At 35.0% G+C, this 26,496-nt stretch overlaps 1 protein-coding gene across 6 annotated transcripts in view; it reads right to left on the bottom strand.

The window, feature by feature from the left end:
• Positions 1–26,496, bottom strand: part of ADAM22 (ADAM metallopeptidase domain 22) — a 146,225-nt gene that overhangs the window by 22,723 nt on the left and 97,006 nt on the right. For 5 of the 6 annotated variants that reach the window (XM_034402341.3, XM_034402345.3, XM_034402347.3 and 2 more), the window contains exons 13-26: positions 24,673–24,763; positions 22,790–22,841; positions 21,217–21,316; positions 20,308–20,379; positions 17,646–17,738; positions 15,417–15,497; positions 14,827–14,877; positions 9,752–9,815; positions 8,451–8,556; positions 7,333–7,455; positions 5,791–5,959; positions 3,807–3,912; positions 3,355–3,445; positions 1,869–1,886 (exon numbers count right to left, since the gene is read on the bottom strand). In XM_034402341.3, the coding sequence (XP_034258232.1) occupies positions 1,869–1,886; positions 3,355–3,445; positions 3,807–3,912; positions 5,791–5,959; positions 7,333–7,455; positions 8,451–8,556; positions 9,752–9,815; positions 14,827–14,877; positions 15,417–15,497; positions 17,646–17,738; positions 20,308–20,379; positions 21,217–21,316; positions 22,790–22,841; positions 24,673–24,763 (1,217 nt within the window). The remainder of the gene's footprint in view (positions 1–1,868; positions 1,887–3,354; positions 3,446–3,806; positions 3,913–5,790; positions 5,960–7,332; positions 7,456–8,450; positions 8,557–9,751; positions 9,816–14,826; positions 14,878–15,416; positions 15,498–17,645; positions 17,739–20,307; positions 20,380–21,216; positions 21,317–22,789; positions 22,842–24,672; positions 24,764–26,496) is intronic. The other variant, XM_060684509.2, reaches the window with a different exon arrangement.

The following is a 26,496-nucleotide window of genomic DNA, read 5'->3' as shown; positions in this document are numbered from 1 at the left end:
AGTTTCTAAAATGTTTATGTGTAATATGCACCAATGAAATGGGTTAAGCTTCTTTATATTTAAAGGAGACAATTTTATGAAATTAAGTTAGATTTCCCTAGAAATGGAGTAATGAATCCTGCTAAAACATGTATTTTCCTGCTTCTTTCCCATTTAATGACTGCAGACATCTTTGTTTCCCTTCAGTTTCCTGGATAATCGATATAAACTGTTTAAAAAGTTTTGCTATTTCTTAATCTTGTATGGATGTTATCTATAAGTATCTGGCTATGACAAGAGATCTTTCTATGCTTCCAGTCCTCAAAACCAAAAAGATCACTTGCACCTTTTTAAAAAAAAAATGCAACAAAGAATACTCTTCCTATCTCCTTAGCAACAGAACCACTAGGATTGTTTGTTTGTAAAAATGCATAGCTATATAAATAAAATATATTCCAGACTTCTGTCCATGACATTCATTTGAACACTGAGGATTTTTTTTAAAAAAAAAAATTAAAATACACTACAGAAATTGCAATGAAACGTATTTGAGTTTTCCATGCAGTCAAAAAACAGTTAAATGATGTTATTTCAGAAAGAGGTGATACAGCATTTTAAACTATACAATAAATAGTAATAAAGCCAATTGCATTTGAGGTAGTTTCCTGAGGGATACTCAGTTTAATGCTAAACCAAAAATGATGTTTAGAACTTTATTGGACTGAAAACAGGTTGAAATGGTGCAATTTTCATAGCAATAGCTTGACAAACTCATTGGGTTTTTTGCCCCTATATTTTTGCAGTCTTATTGGTTATAGTGAACACAAAATTAGTTTTCGCTCAGTATCATATTTTAAATTGTATTCATTTCTTAAATAAACATTTGTTTCTCTATATAAAAGCATTCTTTTGCCGACAACATTCCAGAGTGAATGGAAGAATGCCTGCAATATGCAACTTCAGAAGTTACACTGAGTAGAGACATGAAATCAGATCAGACTCAAGATAGTATATCTGATCCTTATTCTACATGTCTCTGACTTAAAAAAAAAAAAGCCATGATTTAAAAAAAACATGATGGATACCAGCTGGAAGTGAAATCATATATAACTATCTGAATTGACTCCATTGTCGGGCCCTTAAAATCTATTTTTTTCAGTTAGCCGGGCTGTCCTGATTTTATGGTGGGTTTTTAAAATTTGAAATTGGTTTTGAATTGAAATATTTTAAATTATGGGCCAAACTTTATTTAATTATTTTAAATCTATTTTAACTTTTGTGTACAAATGTTTTACTTTGGCTGTTCACCGCCCTGAGTCCGAAAGGAGAAGGGCGGTATAGAAATCTGAAAAATAAATAAATAAATAAATAAATCTAAAAAATTATAAAAACTAGTAAAGGCAAATTCATATATTCAACAGGAAACTCTTTAGAAGTCCTAATAATCTAAAGTGTTTGAGAAGTCAATAACTACTGATATCAGTTAACTGGCTCTGGTTTTGAGGAAAAATTGTCTTTATTAATCTACTGTATCTACAATGTCTAGTGGCACCTTGACAATTAGCAAGTTTAAGATATTATACTTTTGTGGATGGCTGTCTAGGGATAAATGTTCAGCATTTTGATTGCTAAGGAACAAAAATTATAATAAAAAATATAAATCCAAGGGAAGGAAGTACTAAAAATTTTAAAAGAGACCAATTAAATTAGGTTATTTGTTGGTGACAAGTCCACAAATAAACAGGACTTTCAGTGGAACATAAAGGTGATATGTGGCACTTTGATTCACACAAATGTCTCTAAGTATCCATACCCCCTAATACGTAAGAAACAGGGGTTTTTATTTCAAGCATTCTGAATCAATATGGTCATACTTTATTTGCACATACCTCTGTCTTCGATAGTTTCTTACAAGAGAAAGGAAGAGAGACAAAGAATGAGTTATCGCGTGGCATTTGCTTTCACTTTATTTAGTGTTTTAAAGAAATGTTTGGATCCCATAATCTCTGAGAAGAAGGAGGCAATCTTACATTTTCCTTCATACGATAGTATCTTACACCATTAATCCACCCACCCTCTCCCATCATGTGCACACCAAAAAAATTGTTTTAGAAATTTATGAGAACTTCAGGAACAAGATGAGAATTTATGTAGGAAGTTGTTGTTTGAGATCAGATCTCACTCTTATAAGCAATTCTAAGGAACCAAGCTCAAAAATTCACAATATATCAAAGAAAATGCTAGTAGATATTAATTATTTTTGATTTTTGAATCTAATTTTATTATGTTTAAAAACAATATGCTGCTGCCATGAAAAACTAAGAGACACATTTTTTCTGTTTGACAAGGGCATTCAAAGGAGTCTCAATTTTATATTCAACAACATTTCCAAAGACTAAGAATATGAACTCATACAATTTCATTTTTCCTAAATTTAAAGAAATCATAGTTCTCCTCTGGTACCTATCAAGAGATCTTTAGCGTGGAATTCAGTGGAATTCAGAAACCTTGAATGCAAGAAACCTATTGAAACCAAAGATTCGTGCACCATGACTGTTATTTATGAGCTCTAGAAATCTGGAACACTAGTCAATTATTCTGATGTCCACAGTGACAAAACAAATACTTCTGGAAAAGCAGAACTTCAACTAAAACCCTACCAACAACTGATATTTCAATTTTTTAGATGACATGATTTTGATGCTTTCAGAAAATTAAAGTTCTAGCTATGCTTAGCAGTTCTACATGGATCAACCATTTTTTCTTTTAAGATCTTAAAACTTAAGCACTGGGACCAAATAATTTGCTGGAAAGTCATTTGTCAATAGAATTATTCTGTCACTTTCCCTCATCTTCGTCTCTATAATCCACTGCAGCAAATTTTGTTAGTTACACATTATATAAAAGGGGTTTTGTGCCCTTTTTGAAACTATTGTAAATCAGCTTCTGTTGGTAATATCAAGAAAGGAGTTTTTTCTTAACATTTTCAGCATTATTTTCAAAATTGTATAGTAGTTTTAATATTATATACAGAATTTAAAATTTTAGATCCAAATACAATGCCTCTGCATCCAATGAGACAGATTTCTATACTTTTAAAATTAAGATCATATCAGTTCTTTAATTCTCCACTAATATTTTCTTCATTGGATCTATTTAAAAATAGATATATATTTGAAAATGAAGGTTTTTTTTTATTTATTCACAAACTAGAACTTTAAATCTAATTAAGAAATAAATTATTACATTTCCTGCTTTCTTACTATTTTTTTCTAACTGGAGAAACCAATGTGTTTTACTCTTCATTAACAAATGTTGCCAACCATTAGCTTATTTCTTAGCTTACATTTTTTTCTCTATATATAAATTACTTACCTGTAACCCCATGCTGTTATTCCCATAATAAGAGCCAACACTAAAATTGTACCAGCAATAGCACCAATAATAATATTTGTGCTAGTGACACCTAGATTAAAACGAAAACAAGAATTTAATGCATTACTATTGGAGAAACCGACTTAAAATTGCACAATCTTTTTTTCTTTTAATGTAAAATTTTGAGGGGGGGAAATTCTGGGATACCTAAGTGAACAGTGAGCTACACAGGATTCAAGCTGGCAAGGATCAAAAATGGTTATGGGTTGTTATTCTTTCTAATTCTATATGTAACAATGTAAGTGAGACTATATCTGATCAAGACTAAAATTTGATAGAGAATTCTTTCCTTAAAATGCTAAATGAAGAATCAGTACCCTTATTTCTGTACAGATCATGTACAAGGCATTTCACATGAATTGTCATATTGCCACAAAATATATATAACACACCTGAATTGTGCAAGCTTCCATCAATAATTGGTTTCATGAGACGCTTGCTGCAATCTACACCTGTCCATAACTGCTCACAGACACACTGCATTTCATTACTGCAAACCTACAAAGGATGTAATTCAAATTTAAAACAGAAAAATCCTAATATATGTTTCCTGGGAATCTAAGAAACTAAAGTACTGAATTTTAAATAACATATTATAATCTCCCATATTTAATCAGTTGACCATGGATGGATAAGCTACAATGCATTTTGTTTGTTTACATCCACTTTTATTAGTTTTATAAATGATTCAAGGAGGCAAACATACCTAATACTTAAATGTCTATGGAGATTCTCAAGTCATCCAGGTCATGGTTGTCCCAAAGGTGCTTTTTCAAAAGGCAACTAGACTTTCTGGTTTTCTTTGAAGACATTTCGCTTCTCATCCAAGAAGTTTCCTAACATATCTAATATGTCTTCCTCCTATCTTCCCCACAAGAGTAAATTGACTAGCCCAAAGTCACCCAAATTGCTTTCATGCCTAAAGCAGGACTAGAACTCAAGGTCTCCCAGTTCTAACTTGATACCTTAACCATTAAACCAAATTAATTCATAGTCCTCATGTGGCCTTCACTCCCATTACAGGAATCTATAGAGTTTCTTCAGGATTCTCCACTACATTTAGGTGGCAAGTTTTCAAGAGTTTGCTTTGGTCTTTAATATAAAGTTTTCTTTATATTAAAAATCCAGAACATCTACTTTTTTAGCTTCCGCTAAATATTTTTTTTAAAAAAATCAGAAAAAAAATCATTCCTGCTTATGACTATGTAATGGCTCCTATAGCTCTCAGATGTTGAAAATTGTAAGTATTTTGAAAGTAATGGCCTCAACCAAAAACACTATTCACCTCTAAACTGATGATCTTATTAGTTTAACCGGCAAGCTATTTTTTTTAAGAGAAGGGAATATAAACTAGGGGTACTGAATAACATATTTAAGAATATTGGGGGGAAAGTGTTTATGGGGGCAAAGTTATTCTTGTCAGGTTTCGTTGCTATCTTAAATAAACTTCATTCTCAAACGCAAAGTCTCTAATGAATCTCTTTTATTTAAGGATAGAAAAAACGACATGCCTGAACTCTGTTGCAGCCAAGATTGGCACCTCCTTCCAAACCCCTCCCTTTCCGTCCTTCAACCCCAATGTCTCATTGGCCACCATGCAGATCCATCTCTTCGTCCCATGCACTTTCTTTTCACAGGAATTTCACCCCTCCCTCTGTTTCCCAAGAAACGCTATCTGATGAACAGGCAGGAACTAGGTGAAAGTTCATCCCAGCATTAAAGCAGGTCTTTCTCTGTCCTTCATGATTTCATGTCAGCGCTGAAAGAGATCATAATTTGGAACGCTGACAAGTCTCTTCTGTGCAATACAAAAATTAATATGCTGAAATTATCACTCCCTATAAGAGGCACTCTTGATCAGTCAGAAATAAACTTTCTCAAAGGAACGTGATGCATGCAAACACAATTATGCACGTTTTCACATCTTCATTTGAAAGCTTCCCTTTCGTTTTTAGAACTACTGCCTGAAACTGAATTGTTAATAGATGACTCCCAGGTTTACACCATTTATTTTGGAATGTCTTTAAAGGCATTTCTTGTCTACAAGGGATGGAAAGATTCATTTGTGCTAAAGATTTACTGCAGCATTGAAGTATAATCCCAGGGTTATATTCTAAATTGGGTAGTAAAAAAAAAAAGCTCATAGAAAAAGGCCATAACAATTGCTTCTATACTGAGCAAAGAAAACTATATAGACTGGGTACCAGTTGGTGTAATCACTAGGAAGTGAGCTCAGCTCAAAGGCACTTGAATCATTATTCTTAATCCATGTACTGGTGCATTACTGGGCTTCTTTAAATATCCAAAAAGAATAAATAAGTCATATTTCTTGCACATTCGAACTCTCCCATCTCAAGACAAAAAGACTAAACTTACTCCATGTCCTGAGCAAATAAAGCTATCTGTACTTCCGGGACAGGAACTGAAGTTAAAAGTATCCATTGAGAGACATCTATGATCCCAGCATATTCTATTAGGACCACAGGGTGTCCCATCTTCTACATAACCCAGGTCTGCATCTTCCTCCAACTTCACATGACCACCACTACAAATAGAGTAAGAAGATTTAGTTAATGAAAACATTTTGCCAAATGAAAATCATTTTGAACAAAAACTCAACCAAATTATTTTATATTAAGATATTACGTCCATCTGTAACTATACAAGTCTTAGTAGGTCACTGTGTCTAGCTGACCTTGTCTGGCCATGGAAGTTAAGATGGATCAGTCCATGGAATATCAGGGTTGTAAGGACAACTTCGTGGATTGTTAGCTTGCTGTGATGAAAAGTAACACATTACAATAAGGTTATAAACTATACTGTGGGAATGTATATTCACAGAAGATCACCTAGATGGGCAAGATTGGCTGAGCATGATAAAAAACAAAAAAGACAGATCTTCTGAAGGAAAAATATACAAAAAAGTTGATGCAGTTGTATAGGGAAACCAAGAAATCACAACATTGATAATATGTGTAAAGATCATTGGAATAAAGCCACATATTCTGGAACATCCAGTTAAACAGATCCTAGAAAGTATTGCCAACAAAGCTGCAGGAGTTGATGAAACCTCAGCCAAATTGATTAAAATCTTCCAAAACGATGCAATTAAAGTTCTACTTGTAGTTCGTAAGCCAACTATGGAAAAGATAATTCTAATACCAAAATTAGACAGTGCTAATGAATATTCAAATTGTTGAACAACTGCATCTATCTCACATATTAGATAGATAATGCTTGATTTTGCAGTACAGGCTTCAACAAAATATAGAATGAGAATTTCCAGATACCAAATACAGAAGAGGCAGAAATACCTGAGATCCCATCACTTGCAATTAATAATAAAAAGGGCAAAGAAGTTCCAAAACATATCTATTTTTTTTCTTCAATGATAGAGATCTTTAACTACACCACAAATTGTGGGTAGTTGTTAAAAATATGAGTATACTGTACCAAGTTACCTCTACATCCTATTGAGGAACTTGTAGGATAACCAGAAAGCAATAATTAGAGCAACTACATAGTTCTAAATTGAAAAAAAAGTGTGCCTAGATTGTATGTTATCATCTTAATTAATTTATATGCAGAATATATTACTAAAAATCCTGGACTAAAAGAAAGAAACAGAAAGTAGAATTTAAATTGTTAGGAGAAACATCAGGTATTCTTGTACTTTATAATTTAGATGGTTGGGAATATGGTGAATTTAATTAACTTTAGTTAAAAGAAGGCCAATGAACACAATTGGTCTACTGCTCAGTATTTTAGGACGGTGGTGGAATAAAGTTAGGCGACTCAATGTAAAAAGGTAGAGAAGGTGAGGAAATAACAAATTTTATCTTTTTTTAAAATCTAAGATTAAAAAGTACATAGAAATTGTAGCCATGAAATAAAGAGATATCTGTTGCCAAGGATTACCTGCAATTGAAAGTTTTTCCCAAATTTTGAAGAGAAATAGATGTGATTTCACCATCAAGCTCTCCAAGTCTTGGAATATTAGAGACAATGTTAGAACACAGTAGATATCCACAAAGAACATCTCTGGGAAGAAACATTAAGCAAGTCGTTACTTTAAAAACAGCCTAAAAGAAATATTTCTAACTATAATATTCTATTCCAAGAAATACTTTTTTTTTTAATGGTTGCAGAAGAATCTAACAGTGGTAATACTGCTTGCTACTCACTCTGAAATCCCCATTATAATTCTCTAATTTGCAGAATTATCTTCAGTGAACAATGTTGATTTAGATTATGGCTGAGATCTATACAAATCAGGGGGTATGCAATACAGGATATCATTGGAAAGACCCCCCACCCCTCTCTCTACCTCCCTCGTTTCTCTCTCTCTCACACACACACACACACACACGCACACACACATTTTGCTGTTCCTTTTCCTTTTTCCCTGTCTTCCCCATTAAAAAGTTGGTGCATCTTCTGGCCGTTTATAAAAGTGTGGATCTTTTCTTTCATTATTAACTTGACAAGAGTTCTGATACCCTACAAAGTAATTATCTGATCACCTATCCCATAATAATGCAAACTAGATCTATGCTACTCTGAAAGTCTGAAGAAGAAAAAAGAGATCAAGCAAAACTGAATCTTGAAGCTTCATTTCCTGGAAGCCTGACCTTTTCTGGTAAACAAAAGTAAAAGATGTGAATAGGTGCATGGGTAACACTCTAGGCTACAGGACTCTATAGACCTGTGTTCAGAAGTACAATCTTAATGCTATTTGTAGTAACTATACACAACCTGCCGTTAATGGAGTATCAAGATCCACTGTAAACAAAGTCACAAGATTCTAGTCATCCAATTTAATAATTATTCATTTTGGGTGGTAGAGAAGCACTAGAGGAACAAAGATGCTACAAGAAATGCAGTGAGAATAAGAATCACTATTACATAGATTAACATAAAGGTTTAAAAGTGAAAAGGAATATTTGTAAAGAAGCTTATGAACCACGATAGAACACAAATACAAATACTATATTATGTAAGCACTTACTTATGTAAATTAAGTGGGCTTAACTTACTCATTCTTGCACTGAATCCAAGTATCTTTGTCTCTGCCACAGCTACCTTTCTCTGTTCCTTCTATATTTAATCTTTCATAGCAATATTTATCAGCAGATGTCACTTCTGCACACAAAATATATTTAAAAAGATAATGATGTGTGGTTAGAGTTAGAAATTCAACATTGTAAATGTAAATATTCGTGTTAAAGCCACAAATTATATACTCTCAATTATCTTTCTTACAGACATATAAAAATAAAATATAAGAAACTGCTGGAGCATAAAAAGCACACAAGAATTTGTATCTAAAAAGATGCCATCTAACCTAGTCTCTGCCAACCTGATCTTTATTTGCAGTCAACTTAATGTTCCATTATGCCATAGTCAGAATACCAGAAATATTGAAAGGAAAAGAAAATGAAAGAGCAAATGTTTCATCTAGTTCTACTGAATTTATTTTTTACTCCAGTTTAAAGTGTTTTATAGATTTACCTGATGGCTGAAAGTCCTCTGTCTCCATATATATGAATTTTAATAAACTCAGAACATAGATAAATAGGTTCTCAGGGAAAACTAATGGGAAAAAGAACTGAAGAGGAGGGATTTTCTAAAATGGAGACCTAAAACACAATTGACAATAATTCCAATTAGGCTAAAAAGAATGGAAGACAGAAAAAAACCAACACGCTTAATGAAGCCTTGAAAACACCTAACAGTATAAAGAGGAACGTTCATAATTAAAGTTATCCTGGAACTGCAGGATGGCATCAGGAAAAGGAAAGAATTTGCTGAGGTAGCCAAATGATGCTAAGAACAAGGACTTTTAGATAAGATAAATTTCTTAAATTTTCTTAAGATAAGACAGAGCAAAATTCATCAGTTGCTCAGAGAAAATGGCAAAATGCAGTAGATGATGTGCAAAATTCATCAATTCAGAAATGGAACATTTTTGAGAACTCCAGATTATTCCATTCCTCCCTCTGGATCATTGGATGGTTAGGCAGTTCCTGAAAGTAAATTCTTCGACCCGTTTGAAGTATCATAGACATGGATGAAACAGGTTTGTTCTGGGTCTCAACTATCTTCAGACCATTTCAATTCACTGCCTTTTAAGAGAATCTATTTCCAGGAACTGCCAAACCACCTCTTGAACAATATTGTCCTGATGAAATCTGGCCAAGTTCTGGAAAGGTACCAAATTTTGGGAGGAGGAAAAAACATACAATATGTATATATTGTATACCTGTGAATATATTCAATACCTAATCAATGAGTTTTCAAAAAAAGCGAAAGCACACAATTTCAAGATATTACTCACTATCTCCCCATATGTATTTACACTGTCTGTCTCTGGTTTTGCATCTTCCTCCAAAACAAATGCCCTAAAGAAAAATGTTAGAAAGTAATCACCATATTTTGTAAATATTTGTTCAATAAACAACCATTGCTTATCTATTTTTCTACCTATGAAGTAAATATATTCAGACATGTGCTGCCAAAGTCAGTTTGACTGTGTTTAGTGAGATTCAGGATTGCAGACTTAACATAAAATTTCTTTAGGTTTATAAATTGTTAATTTCAGATGCTTAAAGATTCAAAACAAAACACCATCAGATCCAGAAAAGTGATTTATTTAATTAATTTTTATGTCCCTGGTCTCACAACCCTTGAGTGGCATACAACAAGATTAGAAAATAATTCCCTTTCTCTACTTATTGTTACAGAGGAACTGAGATGATACTGAATACATAGGTATTTCTATGTTCTTGTATTATTTCTTATATGTTCTTGTATGTTTCTTGTATTTTGCTTAAACATACTCAAGAATTATGACTCCAAGTTTTCATTTTCTGCAAAAAAAAAAACAGTGGAACTAAGAACAAATTATTGTAAATTCACAGAACAAGAACTGTAAATGCTCTAAGGGCTGTAATTGCTGTTACTGATTGGATTTAGGACTGAGTTCTCTCACTTACTAATTCAATGTTGGGCAGCTTCCCAGAAACATAAATACCTAGCACAATCTGAATGTAACCTTTTTCTCACCAGTAAATTCATTTAGCTTTGAATTGATGATTTTTTAAAATAATAATAATTACTATCTTCTTAATATATCAAATAGTTTAGAACAGTATCATACTTTCAAGAGCTATTCAATTACCCTATTTATATTTAGCTGTCTTTTGTTCAATGGATTTAAAGCAGTTTAAAAAGCCAAACCCTGTTCATAGTATTTTTGCAGTCTGTCTGAAATCCCATAATTGTCCCAAAGTCCAGGCTTTGGTATTTTGAAACTCTTTTATTCCAACTAACTAGATTCCCAATATGGTACCTAAGAGCAACAACATGACTGCCAATATATTCTTCAAAACCTGTGTTAAGTGAATGTAATACTTTATTTATTATTATTTTTAATTAACAATAACAAATATGTGCTCATATGCTACAAAACATCAGTGCCAAGCAACTATTGCTGGGCCAGGTGGCACTGAAGATATTCACTGCTTCGGTTCCATAGATCAGAAAATGAAATGAATTGCTCCATCTTGTGATTGATGGTTAGTAAGTCCTATCAGTGGTGAAATGTAAAATTTGTTACTACCGGTTCTGTGGGCGTGGCTTAGTGAGGGGGGGTAATATAACTGAGTGGGCATGGCCAACTTTTTTTTTTTTTTTTACTTTTAAAACCATTTTTTCTACAACCTCTTTGGCTGAAGAGGTTGTAAAAACAATACTCTTAAAATCTCTGACGATCCCAGCAGACTTGCCTGATTGGCAGAGGCTTTCTTTTTTTTTTTAAAGCCTCTGACAATCCCAGCTGACTTGCCTGATTGGCAGAGGCTTTTTTTCCTTTTAAAAACATTTTTTCTATAATCTCTTCAGCTGAAGAGGTTGTAGAAAAAATGCTTTTAAAAGCCTCTGATGATCCCAGCTGAGCCGCGTGTTCATCAGAGGCTTTTTTTTTATTTTTAAAAGCATTTTTTCAGCCAAAGAGCTTATAGAAAAAATGCTTTTAAAATTTTTTTTAAAAAAGCCTCTGATGATTGTGGCGGCTCAGCTGGGCAATGGGGGGGGCAGGGATTTTTGCTCTGAACCACCCATCTCCATCACTACCGGATTGGGTGATCCGGTCCGAACTGAGAGCATTTCACCCCTGAGTCCTATGCTGAATATTAAACCTTTGGACAAGATCAAGAAAACATAAACTGCAGAGATTTTATGTTTTTAATGCTAGTTTATATAAACTTGTATATTGTATGAGGAGTCCCTTTGATTTATTTGAAAAAATTATTTCCAGTTTTTACTTATATTCAAATATATTTCAGTTTCTAGTTCTTGCAGCCTGGGCTGAGTTGTCTTTTATGAGAAAAGCTGTGAACGGACTTGTCTTCTATGTCTTGATTACTTATGTCTATTTTTTCTTCAATTTTCATAACATGTTACAATGGAAACTGCTAGGCGATCCATCACTGGACTTCTAAAGAATACAATTCAAACACATCATAATCCTCAGAGGCAGAGGTGGGTTTCAGCAGGTTCTGATCAGTTCTGGAGAACCGGTACCGGAAAGTTTGAGTAGTTCAGAGAACTGGTAGTAAAAATTCTGACTGGCCCCACCCCCATCTATTCTCTGCCTACCAAGTCCTAGCTGATCGGAAGGAAATGGGGATTTTGCAATAACCTTCCCCTGGATGGGGGAGGGATTGGAGATTTTATAGTATCCTTTCCCCTGCCACGCCCACCAAGCCACGCCCACAGAACCAGTAGTAAAAAAATTTGTAACCCACCACTGCTCAAAGGTTCAATTATCTCTATTCACTAAAATCTCACTCTTGTGTCCGCTATCTCCCTCCTTCCTGATGTAAATTTTGGTAATCACGTGGTCTATCAGAGGAGGATGTACAGCCTTTTAGGGGGAACTTCTCCAAAGAAAATCATGCTGTTTATAGTTCCAGAACATTTATGGTCTTTTAGGCTTTCTCATTTTCAGATTCCTTGGGCTATTTAACTTAGACAGTATATCCTCATCCCAGGGATGGCTTCTATAGTGAACTGGATCTAGAAAGAGGGTCATATATCTCTCTATTGTCCATGAGAGACCTCGTTGACTTTGTTGGGATTGCTAAATATCTTGAAGTTCTCTGAGGTTTTAGGTACCAGAAGGAGATAAGCATCCGTGGGGAAAATGGAAGAGAAATGATATTGAGTTTATGTAGATGATAAGCTAACTTTGAAACATAATGAGACTATGAGAGTTCATCATCTGAACATCAAGCTCCATATTTATTTATTTATTTATTTATTTATTTATTTATTTTAAATTTATATACCGCCCTTCTCCCTGAGGACTCAGGGCGGTGTACAGCCAGAATTAAAAAACATAAAATACAAATATTAAAAAACAATTAAAATATATATAAATTTGGCCCAAAATTAAAAATACAAACCAATTAAAACATTTAAAATTTCTTCTTAAGCCAGCCCGGCTTGCTGGAAAAAGTGGGTTTTAAGGGCACGGCGGAAGGCACTAAGGTCTTGGATTCTCCTTATCTCTGGGGGCAACTGATTCCAGAGGGTAGGTGCCCCCACAGAGAAGGCCCTCCTCCTGGGGGTCACCAGCCTACATTGATTGGCTGATGGCACCCTGAGGAGGCCCTCTCTGTGGGAGCGCACGGGACGATGGGAGGTCGTCGGTAGCAGCAGGTGGTCTCGAAGATAACTAGGCCCGATGCCATGGAGCGCTTTAAAGGTGATAACCAGCACCTTGAAGCGCACCCGGAAAACCACTGGGAGCCAGTGCAGCTCGCGCAGGAGCGGTGTTACATGGGAGCGCCATGCTGCTCCCGTCACTACCCGCGCTGCTGCATATAGCTAACAAACATAAATTTTCAATGCTAGTCAGGAGTGAAAATATAACCTTTAAAACTGTAAAAGTAAATTCTTGGGCAGACACATAGTGAGCCAGTTAAGTCAGAGTCTCTTTGAAATGATTTCTTACCACAACCCTCATATCTGGGAAATTTTGAGTAATTCGGAGAACTGGTAGTAAAAATTCTGACTGGCCCCGCCCCCATCTATTCTCTGCGTCCCGAGTCTCAGCTGATCGAGAGGAAATGGAGATTCTGCAGTACCTTCCCCCGGAGTGAGGTGGGAATGGAAATTTTACAGTATCCTTCCCTTGCCATGCCCACCAAGCCACGCCCACAGAACCGGTAGTAAACATTTTTGAAAACCACCACTGCTGTACTGCCTTTTCTTGCACCAACTTAACTTATCCTTCCTGCCTCCTTCCCACAGCCTTGCATACTGAAAACAGATGACAAGCTGCAGGATGATCGTTTTTCTATCGTTTGGCAGAATGAACAGGCTTTTGTGTTATTGTAGGTTCACAATAAGGGTGAGGCATTGTAAGCTTCTGACCGGTTCTATGGTCATCTGAAAAAGAGTTTTGTTAGAACGATACTGATAGAGATGTTCTCCTTTTATATTGAAAGAGAAATGGTTATGAATTCTAACATCCCATTTAGGTCAAACTGCTGATTGCTAAGGCTTTGACAAGAATTTTCCATTTGATCAGAAGCACACAGAAAGGTTATGAGCTCAAAGCCAGATGCTATTTACTAGACTTGTACTGCCATCTGGTGGTCATCATTGAAATACATGTTATCTTTCCATTCTAAGCGGAACCAGTTATAGATTTCAACAAGTACAACTTGTTCAGCTTTTTTTATTTCTCTTCATATAGGGATATATATATATATATATATATATATATATATATATATATATATATATATATATATATATATATATATATATATATATATATATATATATATATATATATATATATATATATATATATATATATATATGCCATTAATCATTAAAAATAATTAATGCATCAATTTTGTATCGCCAACATGCATAATGAGTGCTATATATTTAAGACTGTCTCTGTTAGCTTAGTGTCGCTTAGCAAATGAAGGGTTTTTTTTTTCTTGGTTACAGACCTTGCAGAGATCTATTTTGCATTCTAGTTAGCGAGAGAAAAGAGAACCATCAATAAACATGCGGAATTGATTCAAACAATGAGCAAACAATAAGGCAGGGGTCCTGCATAATGAGAAGGACTGAAATTTTGTCTTCAGCAACAGGAAACCAGCTGGGGAGTAACATGACAGTCCTGACCCAATATTTAAACTCAAGTCACATGTTTATTCTTTTCATTGTAAGAAGAAAATATCAGTCTATTATTGAAAGCTCCCATTGTACCAAATCAATCACAGACAGGACTCTTTGGTGAAAACTATGAATGCAGAATCTCAGCTTGGTCTTAGGATACAGTCTGCCTTATATTCTGATAATAAAAATCAAATACATCGTACATACCTGTTCATTATCACATGAATACCCATCTATTTTGTAGAGATTTGGGGAGCACTAAAGATAAAGCAGAATGAATTAAATAATCAACCCTGTGATAACTGTAATATCTAAAATTAATTTGTTAAAAGTTTCCCAAATCTTGCTTTTCATTAAATATCGGTAGTCCTCAGTTTACAATAATTTGTTTAGTGAACATTCAAAGTTACAATGGCACTGGAAAAAAAGTGACTTATGACTATTTTTCACATTTACAACTATACCAGCATCTCCATTGGCATATGATCAAAATTCAGATATTTGGCAACTGATTCATATTTATGACAGTTGCAGTGTCTCAGGGTCATGTGATCACTTTTTGCGACCTTCTCACAAGCGAAGTTAATGGGAAAGCCAGATTCATTTAACGATCATGTTACTAATTTAACAACTGCAGGGATTAAATTAACAACTGTGGTTAAAAAAGGTCATAAAATGGGCAAAATTCACTTAACAAATGTCTCGCTTAACAACAGAAACTTTGACTCAATAGGTTGAGGACTACCTGTAAAACTTCTCCAAAAATTATATTTTCCTCTTTTTTTAATGAGCTTTACCTGACTGGAGTCCCCTTTGCATGTCTCTGGAATGTCACAATCATTTACAGCTTCTCTGCAAACCACACCTTTAAGTTCAAACTGAAAAATAAATATGTTGGGGCATCTATATATTTGAAATTGTTTGAATCTAGATATTATAAATAATGTTTTTACTTAGAGTTTACTGGAAATTCTCAATACCACTCACATAATTAAAGATACGATTCCCAAATGTTCAGTTTAAGATTTTCAGTCTTTAAAAAAATCAGTCTATTGGTTGATAATCTATAACAAGATCAGCACACCATATTCACATTGTTATTTGTATTAACAATCATATGCTTAGAATATCTTTGTGATTCCAGTTCTTGTGTAATTAAATTGTTTAACCATAAAGAAACATATTTGTCTGAAGCTAACTTTATCTACTCTTGACAAGGTAAACTAGATCAGATGTAACAGCAAACCATTTCAATTTGTGAGTGGGGCATTATTTTAAGGTATTTTACACAGAAAGAAAAGGCTTGGAGTTTTGGCAGTTATGAGGTTGTTCTTTTCCTTCACAGCCTTAAAATGTATCCATCCAATTTTTGTGAATTAAATTAGATAAATTTTTACCCTTTTATTACAAATTTATCAGTAACTTCCTTAATCTGATGCTTCTATATTTATGAGAGTTATATTCATATAATTTCTATTATTGAGAAAATCTTCTCTACATAGTTTACAACGTCAATACATTTCAGTTAACACAAAGTTTTATACACCAGAATCATAAAAATAGCCAGTGCCATTTTTATAGTGTAGTGATTAAGGTATTAGACTAGTGTAACACCAAAGCTTGCTGGATGGCTTTCGGCCAGAGTACTTCAACAAACCTGTTATCAGCAAAGTTAGGGGGAAACACCATGTATAATTTCTTGAATTCTTATATAAAAACATGGATGTATATCTAACATGCATAGAAAAAAAAAGTTAAAAAAAAAAATCCTTGATTGCCCTTTGGCATTTTGTATGGTAGAGTTTATATATCTTGGCATTGTATTGAATGAGATTATTTTTAAATCATTTCATCATCTCACTTTTTTGTTTTTGTTGCCATGTATTTTGAGAGCCAGGAAAGTCTACGGACAGCAGTTGCTAGTTCGTTTATTTCACACTGTCATGCTAACAAGGGTGCACCATGGGGAGGCGACTAGCTTCATACTACAGCCAGAAGATTCAAATCCGGGAAGCCCCATTAGCACTTGCACAGCCCAACAACTTTAACATTGATTCCCAATGGAAACCCAAAATGGCTCTCTGCACACCCAGACATAGGAAGACATATAAATGACCTCACCCAAAAAAATGTCAATGGACAATCCTGAATAGGATTCACACCTCACATGAGGTCTACCGGGACTCTCTATGTGAATGGGGCATAGTGCAACTGTGAAGTCCCATGTCAAACTGTAGATCACATTGTGACCAGCTAAGCTGAAGGAATATACCAGTCCAGTATCTGATTTTTTTTTCATATAAATAATGCTGTGCTTCAATGGTTAGATGGCCTAGACCTGTGATGGCGAACCTATGGCACACGTGCCACAGGTGGCACATGGTGCCATATCTGTGGGCATGCGAGCGTTGTCCTAGCTCAGCTCTGCCAACTGATTTTTGGGCCTTCTGGGGCCACCGGAAGTCAGAAAACAGGCTGTTTCTGGCCTCTGGAGGGCTTCGAGGGGGGGGAGGCCGTTTTCATCTTCCCCAGGCTCCTAGAAAGCCTCTGGAGCCTGGGGAGGGTGAAAAACGGGCCTTCCAGTCCCACTGGAAGTTGGGAAACGGGCCGTTTCTGACCTCCGGAGGGCCTCTGTGGGGGGGGAGGCAAGAAAGCCTCTGGAGTCTGAGAAGGGCAAAAAACGGGCATACCAGGCCCACTGTGCCATCACATGCCAAAAACGGGGGGAGCGCAGGGACGTCATGAGCGCATGCATGGGCGGGCACATTGAATTATGGGTGTGGGCACGCGTGCGCGTGACCCCCACTTTTGGCACACAATGGCAAAAGGGTTAGCCATCACTGGCCTAGACATTGGTATTTGAATATAGATCTTTTCAACATTTGTATTTTATTGTATTTAATTAATCTAGATGAAATGTCAATATATATTGCTAGTCCATCTATGATATGCCATATGCTAAATAAATAATCTCCTAATTCCTTAAAACAAAGGTGGTTTTTTCCCCAAATCATTTCAATACGTACCTGACATTTTCTACAACAAAGTCCATTACTGCATTGAGAGTTAGCAGTTAGAGTGCAGGAACTGCAGCAATCTTCACCTTCAACATGACATTCCTAGGGAATGGAACCAATGGTGAAACAGCAGTTTGGCAGACACAAGCTGCAGCTTGACCAGAAAACTGTTGAGATGTTTGCTACTCAAAATTTCACTTGCCTCCCTACTCTGGGCATAATGCACACTTTAGATTACAAAGAAAACAACAATGGCAGTATTTTGATAGCATGAGAGAGAATGCCAGAAAAGAACCTAGAATAATAGGGTTGGAAGGGACCTTGGAGGTCCTCTAGTCCAACCCCCTGCTCGTGGCAGGAGATCCTATACTATTCCAGATTTCTTTAGGCTTGATGGGATGGATATACATGGTCGCAGAAAAAATAACAGAATAGCAGAACAGAATAATAGAGATGGAAGGGACCCCAGATGTTCTCTAGATCAACACCCCTCCCAAGCAAGAGATCCTACACCATTTTGGACAAATGGCTGTCCAATCTCTTCTTAAAAACCCTCCAGTGATGGAGCATCCACAACTTCCACTGGTTAATTGTTTTCATTGTCAGGAAGTTTCTCTTTAGTTCTAGGTTGTTTCTTTTCTTGATTAAGTTTTCATCCATTGCTTTTTGTACTGCCTTCAGGTGCTTTGAAGAATAGGTTGTGGTATTAACACTTCACATGATCTTGATTCTATCCATCAGTTAATGCAACTTAGGACTGCATTTGCGTGTGTGTGTGTGTGTGTGTGTGTGTGTGTGTGTGTGTGTGTGTGTGTGGCTTCGGCACACTACTGGCTCATAATTAAGTGGTTGTTCACTAGGATCCCTAGATCCTCTCACAGTTACTACTATTGAGTCAGGTTTCACATATTCTATACCTGCCATTTGGTTTTTCTTGCCTAAGTATAAAACCTTTCTTTTCTCACCACTGAATTTCATTTTGTTAGATATGGCTCAATGTTCAGGTCTGTCAAGATTCTTCTGGACCTTGAGCCTATCTTCTGGAGTATTGGCTAATCTTGTCAGCATGGTGTCCTCTGCAAATTACAAGTTCCTCTTCTATCCCTAAGTCATTTATGAAAATATTAATGAGTACCTAAGACAGAACCTTAAGGACTACATGTTGAGTGTGGTTTGTCAGCCAATTACAAATCCATGTAGTGATGCTCTTTATCCAATGTTTTTCTAACTTACCAAGAAATAGGTTGTGGTCAGGGGTGGGTTCTACTTACCTTTACTACTGGTTCGCAATGGGAGCGCGCACACAGAAGCTTCTGCGCATGCGCAGATTGTACCTTATGACGTCCGGGCGGGTGGGCAGTGCCTCCCACCGCTTTTACTACCAGTTCGCAAGAACTGGGCAGAACCAGAAGCAACCCACCACTGGTTGTGGTCTACATTGTCAAATGCCATACTGAAATCTAAGTATACTATGTCCACAGTATTTTACTGGTCCTTTAATTTAGTCACTTTGTTAAAGGATGAAATAAGATTTGTTTAGTATGATTTGTTTTTGACAAATCCATGTTGGCCTCTGGTTATAATTTGCTTGCTTTTAGGTGTTTGCAAATGGAGTTGCTTAATTATCTTTTCCAGAATCTTCCCAGGTACTGATGTCAAGCTGATTGGTCTGTAGTTTCCTGGATCATTTTTTCCCTTTTGTGAAGAAGGAAGCAAGGAAGGAGCACATTGGAGTTCAAGATGGCATTAATTCAATTATCATTTGTATGGTATGACTGAATGAAAAGTAATACCCTCACCTCCATAACTTTAATTGGGACTATTGTAGGAAAACAGAAAAATAATGCTTTAAGTGAGTTTTTAATTACCGGTACCTTTGTTTACTTCTCCATGTAAGCACATTTGTTACACTTCACACTGTTACATTTCTTACACACTTCTGTAAATGATGGACAAGCTTCTTAAAGCTGTCACAAAATGTCTCTGGACTGTCTCTTTAACCAGGACTTGACAATTCTTTCTAATTTTTCTACTTTTCATCTGTTTCAGTCAAACAAATACCCATAAAGGGAAAATTTTGTGAAATGAATGGCACAAAAACTTTATAATACACGGATTAAAAGACTGAGCTCCAGTTTTGCAATTGCTTCTTGGATTACTCATGAGGTATATTGTCATACTGCAGCAAAATTTTCTTGTTGCACTTCTGGACTCTGCTTAAAAGTTGCCTCAAAGCCTTGAGTGTTAAAATGTAGCACTCTTGGTTGATAATAGTACTAGGCTACAACGAAATCCATCTGAATAATAGCACTTCCACCTCAAAAAATGACAGCCATGAGTTTTCCTGTTGAATCCTGTGTTTTGAATTTTTGTTTCCATAGGCGAAGTTTGTGATAATATTTCACGGCCTGATACTTTGCTCCTGGATCATAATGATGAGTCTGTTTCAGTCACTGTCACAATGCTGTGAAGTGAATCCTCATCGTGGTTTTTGAAGAATAATTGCTTGCAAATTGCAACTCTTGAAATTTTCCTCTCTACCATTAGGGTGCAAAGAATTCATTTTTCACAAACTATTCAATATTGAAGAACTTATCTAAAACCATTAGAAAGAGCCTCTTAACTAAAATGGAAGAGCTGCCCCTAATTAGCTATGTAATGTTAAATTTACCGATTGAGCGCCACAATCACATTCTTCCCCAGTTTCAACAAAACCATTACCACATTCTGGGGGATCCAGGAGCTACAATACAAAAATAAGAAAGTATTACAAATGTAACAGATTAGCATCTTGCCATGCGTAATGACAGATGGTAGAGGATCATTATTTCAATGGACAGAAAAGATGCAGATGTAATTATAGAAATGGGTGCTATACACCCCCTTGTGTACAAGTCCTGATTTTCACATTTTCATTTAATGAGGAAAAATGTTCGAGGACCACAATAAATCATTGTCCCTGCTGTAGTGTTGTAACACAAAAACTTTTTTAAAAAAATTAGGTTTAACAGGCAATGATTCAAGGATGCAAGTATGATATTCAAAAAATATTGCAAGAACTAGAAAAAAATATTTAAGAAAGAATAGCAGTGACTGCCACATATAATATCCAAGCCATATATATAGTGAATTCAAGCTTTATTTTTATGTGTACATATGGTATAAAACCTCTTTTCTGAGTTGAAGATTTTACTTTGTTAGTCTGGTTTTAGGGTATTTCTGATCTTTTTAATATTAGTCCTCACATATTAGCAGTGGATTCTTGGTAGGAAAACGAATTGCAATTAGTTATTTTTTCTGTGACTAATTACTATTTTTGGATAGCTACCATTCAGACATAAAATGCCATTCTTGATCAAAAGAATTTGGGCATCTTGATTTCTAAAAAGCTTAGAAAAATCACTAATAATAATAATAATCTGGCTGACTGTGAAACCAACCATAATAAGCATTATTATAACAACTTCCATATGTTTACTATCAAACCCTTCAATTAAGCATTTCAACACAACTGTCATGAGACTGTTAAATTAAGAACTGAAAGAGAAAAATTTGCAAACAAAATTATTTTTGTTTTTACCTTGGAAGGCTTGTTGAAAAGGCATGCTCCACCACCATTATTTAAAAATTCATGGTATTCCTCAATATCACATTTGGAGAACTTGGTTGGAAGATAATAACTGTGATCCAAAAAGAAATAAGTCAGTTCATTTCTACAGAATTAAAAAGAAATTTCATTCTGCAGCTGGACCATAACTAAGTTATTTCATGACCAAATATAAAAAAATAGGAAAACTATCTCTAACTCTGAATTTTCTGGAACACTAGGCTAGATAATTTTAATTAAGCTCTTCTTTTCTCTACATTCATATCTGCAAATTACATGATACACTTAAAAACATGTTTAAGTTGATGCAGAATGCAGTTGCAATCTTCAGCTTGGGCTTTATTAATGCACAATTCTCTAAGCTTTATACAAAAATATTCAAAGTTATACATACAATATAGGCTTTCACTTGCCACCAAAATATATGAAACAGGTGCTATGAATACAAGTGTCCAGTCAAACATCCTTGAGCAAATACTGAATGATAGTTTAAACTTGCAGAATTTTCCTCTGGGAGACTATGAATACTAACAACATTGAGTATGGGTATACTGTGTATATAGGTATATTGACAATAAACTTTATATATATTGAGAGCATTTGGGGGGATGCTTGTTTCTAGGCTAGAATCGTCAGCGTCTGACAACAATCATGGCATATGATTGATTCAGACTTTGTGAAAGGATATCTTTTCATATGCTGGGACCTAATATATTATCTTCTGAGAATACATAATACTATACCAGTCAGAGAGATTTTTAATCCAGAGATCTTCACATGTCTTCCAGATTCAGATCTATACTGCTTCTGGAGTAGCCCTAAATCTGGAGGTTTCAATCACTTATTGTAATTAATATTTGTTAAGCAGCCTATGCACCATAAATTTGTCTACATTATTTTCAAATTGTCTGTCAGGAACCAAGGTGCAAATCTCTAGGGAAGGGTAGTTAACATATATCTCTCCAGATGATCAGGAATTACTTTACATATTCTCAGGAGTGAAGATGCCAGGAGTTATATCTGGAGTAACATAGATTAATATATTCTTTTCTTAATGTTACGAATAATCAGTCCCTGGAATTCATAATCATCTGTACAAATATAATACTAAAACTGTATATGTAAAATATTTATGTTTGTGTTTTCAAATCTCTCTTGACTTCTGCAGAGTCCACACAGTTTTCACAGCAACATTGTTATGAAAATGGAAATTGTTTTCAATGATTTCTTCTTCTCTGAAAGAAATTGACTGGGTCAAAATCACTCAATGGGCTTAGTTTCTAAGGCAGAACTAGAATTCATTGTCTCCCAGATTCTAGTGTGAACTAGATCTAGTGTAAACCCAGTGGTTTAACAACTACACAAAATTGGCTCTCAAAGCTAATTAACCATGCATTAATTGACTAATTGATATATCAGTGTCAATTGAGTAATAGGCATATCATTTTTCTGTTAAGAGCTTTAAGCAGCCACAGGTTTTCATTCAATAACTACCTGCTAATTTACATTTCTATTGCATAGAAATCTCTGAAAGAAAACCTCATACCCTGTATCTCCCATTATACACCCGGACCATGTATCCTCACATTTACATTCACCTAAAATAAATAAAATAGGCAAATCTCATTACAATATAAAGTGAGCAATCACATATCAGATATGTTAAATAAAGAAATATAACTAAATAAATAAATATCATCATAGAAGCTTGCAATAGGTAATTGTGTAAGTCTCTGTTTTAATAGAAAATGAAGCAGTGTAGCCATGAAATTATGTTATCACAAATTTGTTACTATTTAAATTTGGCGCAAGTCCTTATTTTGTCATAAAGTGCCACCTTTTGGGAACTTGAAAGCTTGCATTCTTTGTCACGGCACCTGCCCTCTGGGAATGAGATCCCCTAAAATCTTTGGGGGTCCCACCCTGTTGGCATTCTGTAAGTAAGGGACAGAAGCCTGGTTATTGTCCCAGCCTTTGGGCTAAAATGGATGAAACCCTTGTTTGAGGTATGTATATTTTTGTATAGACTGAATGGATATCTTCTTGTTTTGTTTTGTGTTCTGTTTTTTGCAGTTTGTTATATACTGTAGATAGTCCTCAACTTACAACATTCATTTACTGACTGTTCAAAGTTACAAGGGCACAGAAAAAAGGGACTTATGACAGTTTTTCACATTTATGACTGTTGTAGCATCCCCATGTCACATGACCAAAATTCAGCCGCTTGACAACTGACTCATATTTATAACGGTTGCAGTGTCCTTGGGTCATATGATCATCTTTTGAGACCTTTTGACAAGCAAAGTCAATGGAGAAGCCAGATTTACTTAACAACTATGTTACTAACAACAACTGCAGTAATTCACTGAACAACTGTGGCAGGAAAGGCTGTTAACATGGGACAAAATTCACTTAACAGATGTCTCGCTTAGCAATGGAAATCTTGAAGTCATTTATGTTCAAGTCAAGGACTACCTATAATACAACATATACCATTATTCATGGTTTATTTTAAATCTTTGTTCCAAAATATAAATACATGTATTCAGTATATCATAATGCAATATAAGTGTATCACAATAGCTACATCTCATGTCTTATACAATCAGTATACAAAGAATAAAGTGTTTCCCCCAAAATACATTATTGTTATTTTTGTTACAATCTGGTAAGTTGATTAGGATGTCAACATCCATTTATCCATATAATCCTTTAAGAAGGAATCTGAAGGATTCCTTTCAGATTTTTCAAGGCAGAGTAGAAATGATTCTCAAAATCTTTTTGTTTTTGCAAAACAAGTATAAATAATTGACATGGGGTCAATTTGAAAACTAACGTTGCTGTGACTTAAGCCATAGATGATCTCAAAACTTCCCAAGAATTTTTTCTTAACATCTTATTTTTTTTTATTTTAATTTGATTACAATGCGTTAAGCAATAGCTTTCATACTTTTGTATATTTATACAAAGTCAGCTTATTGCCCCCATAATCTGGGTCCTCATTTTACCTGCCTTAGAAAGGATGGAAGGCTGAGTCAACCTTGAGCCTTGGCGAGATTCGAACCTGCAGTAATTGCAGGCAACAGATGTAAGTGGATGTTAATTAGTCTGCTGAGCCACCAGAGCTCCTATGGGCAATGCAATGCTATATTTGTATTTAATGTTTAAATGTATGCAGTTTTTAGACTTTCAATTTAAGGCAAATTAGAATTAAAAGACTGTGATACAAGCAGGACAGAATTTCAGTTCTGTGCTATTTTTAAGGTTCCTTTTCAGTTAATTCAACTGGATTCCTAGAGACACTGCAAGCAATCGTTTTTAAAAAGTCATATTTAATTACCAAAGCTAACAATGGCTCTGTTAGAGTAAAAAGTATGAGAATATCTTCGCCAGAAAAAGAATCTGTATTGAAACCTCAACATTTCTTACCACTTTGCAACCTTCTTTTGTCTGAGAAGATCCCAAGATTGTGCGCCAAGGACTGTGCCAATGTAACAGCCATTAAATCTGGCTTTCCAAACTGAAAAACAAGACAATGACTTTGAAGCATTTCTATTTTAGAAATTTTAAATTAGCAAAAAATGTTGAACCATCCTAGGGCATTTATTCCCCAAAGTATGCTTTGAAATGCAGATGAGTAATAAACTAGCAGAAAATTGCAAAGCACTGTTTAAAACAATAAAAACAAAGACAGATGAAATATTAAGGTTAAGTATAAGTTTGGCTCAGAGTCAAACATATTCATTATGTTGTATAAGCTTTCTTTTAAATGTCCTGTATGCTTGTAATAACCTCTTTGGGTTAGGTGATTAAGTTTCAACTCTGTGATTGAGTTAACTCTACTGCTAGCTAAGTCCCTGAACCATAACTCTTTGTTCTGATTATTTATTATATTTATTTGATTATGAGGGGTCTCAATTCTCAAGAACTCTGAGTAGCTTACAATTTAAGAATAAAAGGAAAAAATATATGAAAAAGCCAGCTAGAACAGTCTAGAACACCTTGCCATGGCCATAAACCACTGACAACTCACTGTGACCAACTCGCTACAGTCAACTTGCCACAGGGCAACTCACCACAGCTGACTCGTCACAAGGCAACTTGCCATGGGACATTTTAACGGTGCATTATTTTTTTCATTCAGTTATTTATTTATTTATTTATTTCTCAACAAATACAAGAAAACATGTAACATTATAGACATAGGCATGGACACATGAAAAAAAATTGGCACAAATAAAAGTATATAAATAGGCAAAATATAGCCATAAACACATAGAATGATTACATATAAATGGGGACAGTAAGACAGGGGCAGTAGGCATGCTGGTGCGCTTATGCACGCCCCCTTAGGGACCTCTTAAGAAACATTAAAGGTCCACGGTAGACAATTTAAGGTAAAAGGTATGGGATTAGCGAGACTAACAACAGGATCAGGTAGAGTATTCCAGACATTTACTACTCTATTGCAGAAGTCATATTTCCTACAATCAAGATTAGAGCAAATTACATTGAGTTTGAATTACTTTGAGTTACACTGAGTTACTTTTATTATTGGTGATCACGTTTTCATCGAAATTATTGTAACTCTTGAATTTCTGGATTGAGTTTTATTACTATTGGGCATAGTTCTGTCAAAATTAATTTAACTTATGTATTTGTTGAATTGTCCCATGATGAGTTGTCTTGTGGCATGTTGGCTGTGGCAAGTTTTCCTATTCCAAATTAGAAGGCTAATTAAACCTCCATATACCTACTATTTGGGATGGAATAAGAAGCTTTAACAAAAACCAATGGAAACAACAGGGGTAAAGTTGTCTCTATTCAATAAAATAAATTGAATCAAACTAAAAAAAAATAACATAAAATTCTAACCAGACTCATGTTAAGTGGCAAAATTTTTAAGCCTTCCATCCTCAGTCAGTTGGGTAAATAAAATGTACACATTTCTGCAAATGGAAGTAGCATTCCCTTCCCCCCAAAATAAATGTTAAAATATTATGTTGTAGCCTAAAATGCATATTCTATGAAATTTTTCAGATCACAGATGAGCAGTTGATAGCATTTTCCCTATTTATGGAATCCCAAACATTTAAAGGAAAGACCTGGCCAATAGTTGCTTTTCCTTGGAAAAGGCATGAAGTAGGAACTTAATGGAAATCTCTTAACATGGACTGCAAAGTATGAATAAAAGTAGAAATAGAAATAATTTGACAATTATGGGACTATCATTTTGTGTTTGTAGAATAATGC

This window comes from Pantherophis guttatus, chromosome 4, assembly GCF_059756535.1.
Source record: "Pantherophis guttatus breed Tessera chromosome 4, ASM5975653v1, whole genome shotgun sequence".
NCBI lineage: Eukaryota > Metazoa > Chordata > Lepidosauria > Squamata > Colubridae > Pantherophis > Pantherophis guttatus.
Note: the sequence above shows the minus strand (reverse complement) of the source record. Positions and strands in the feature narration are given on the sequence as shown.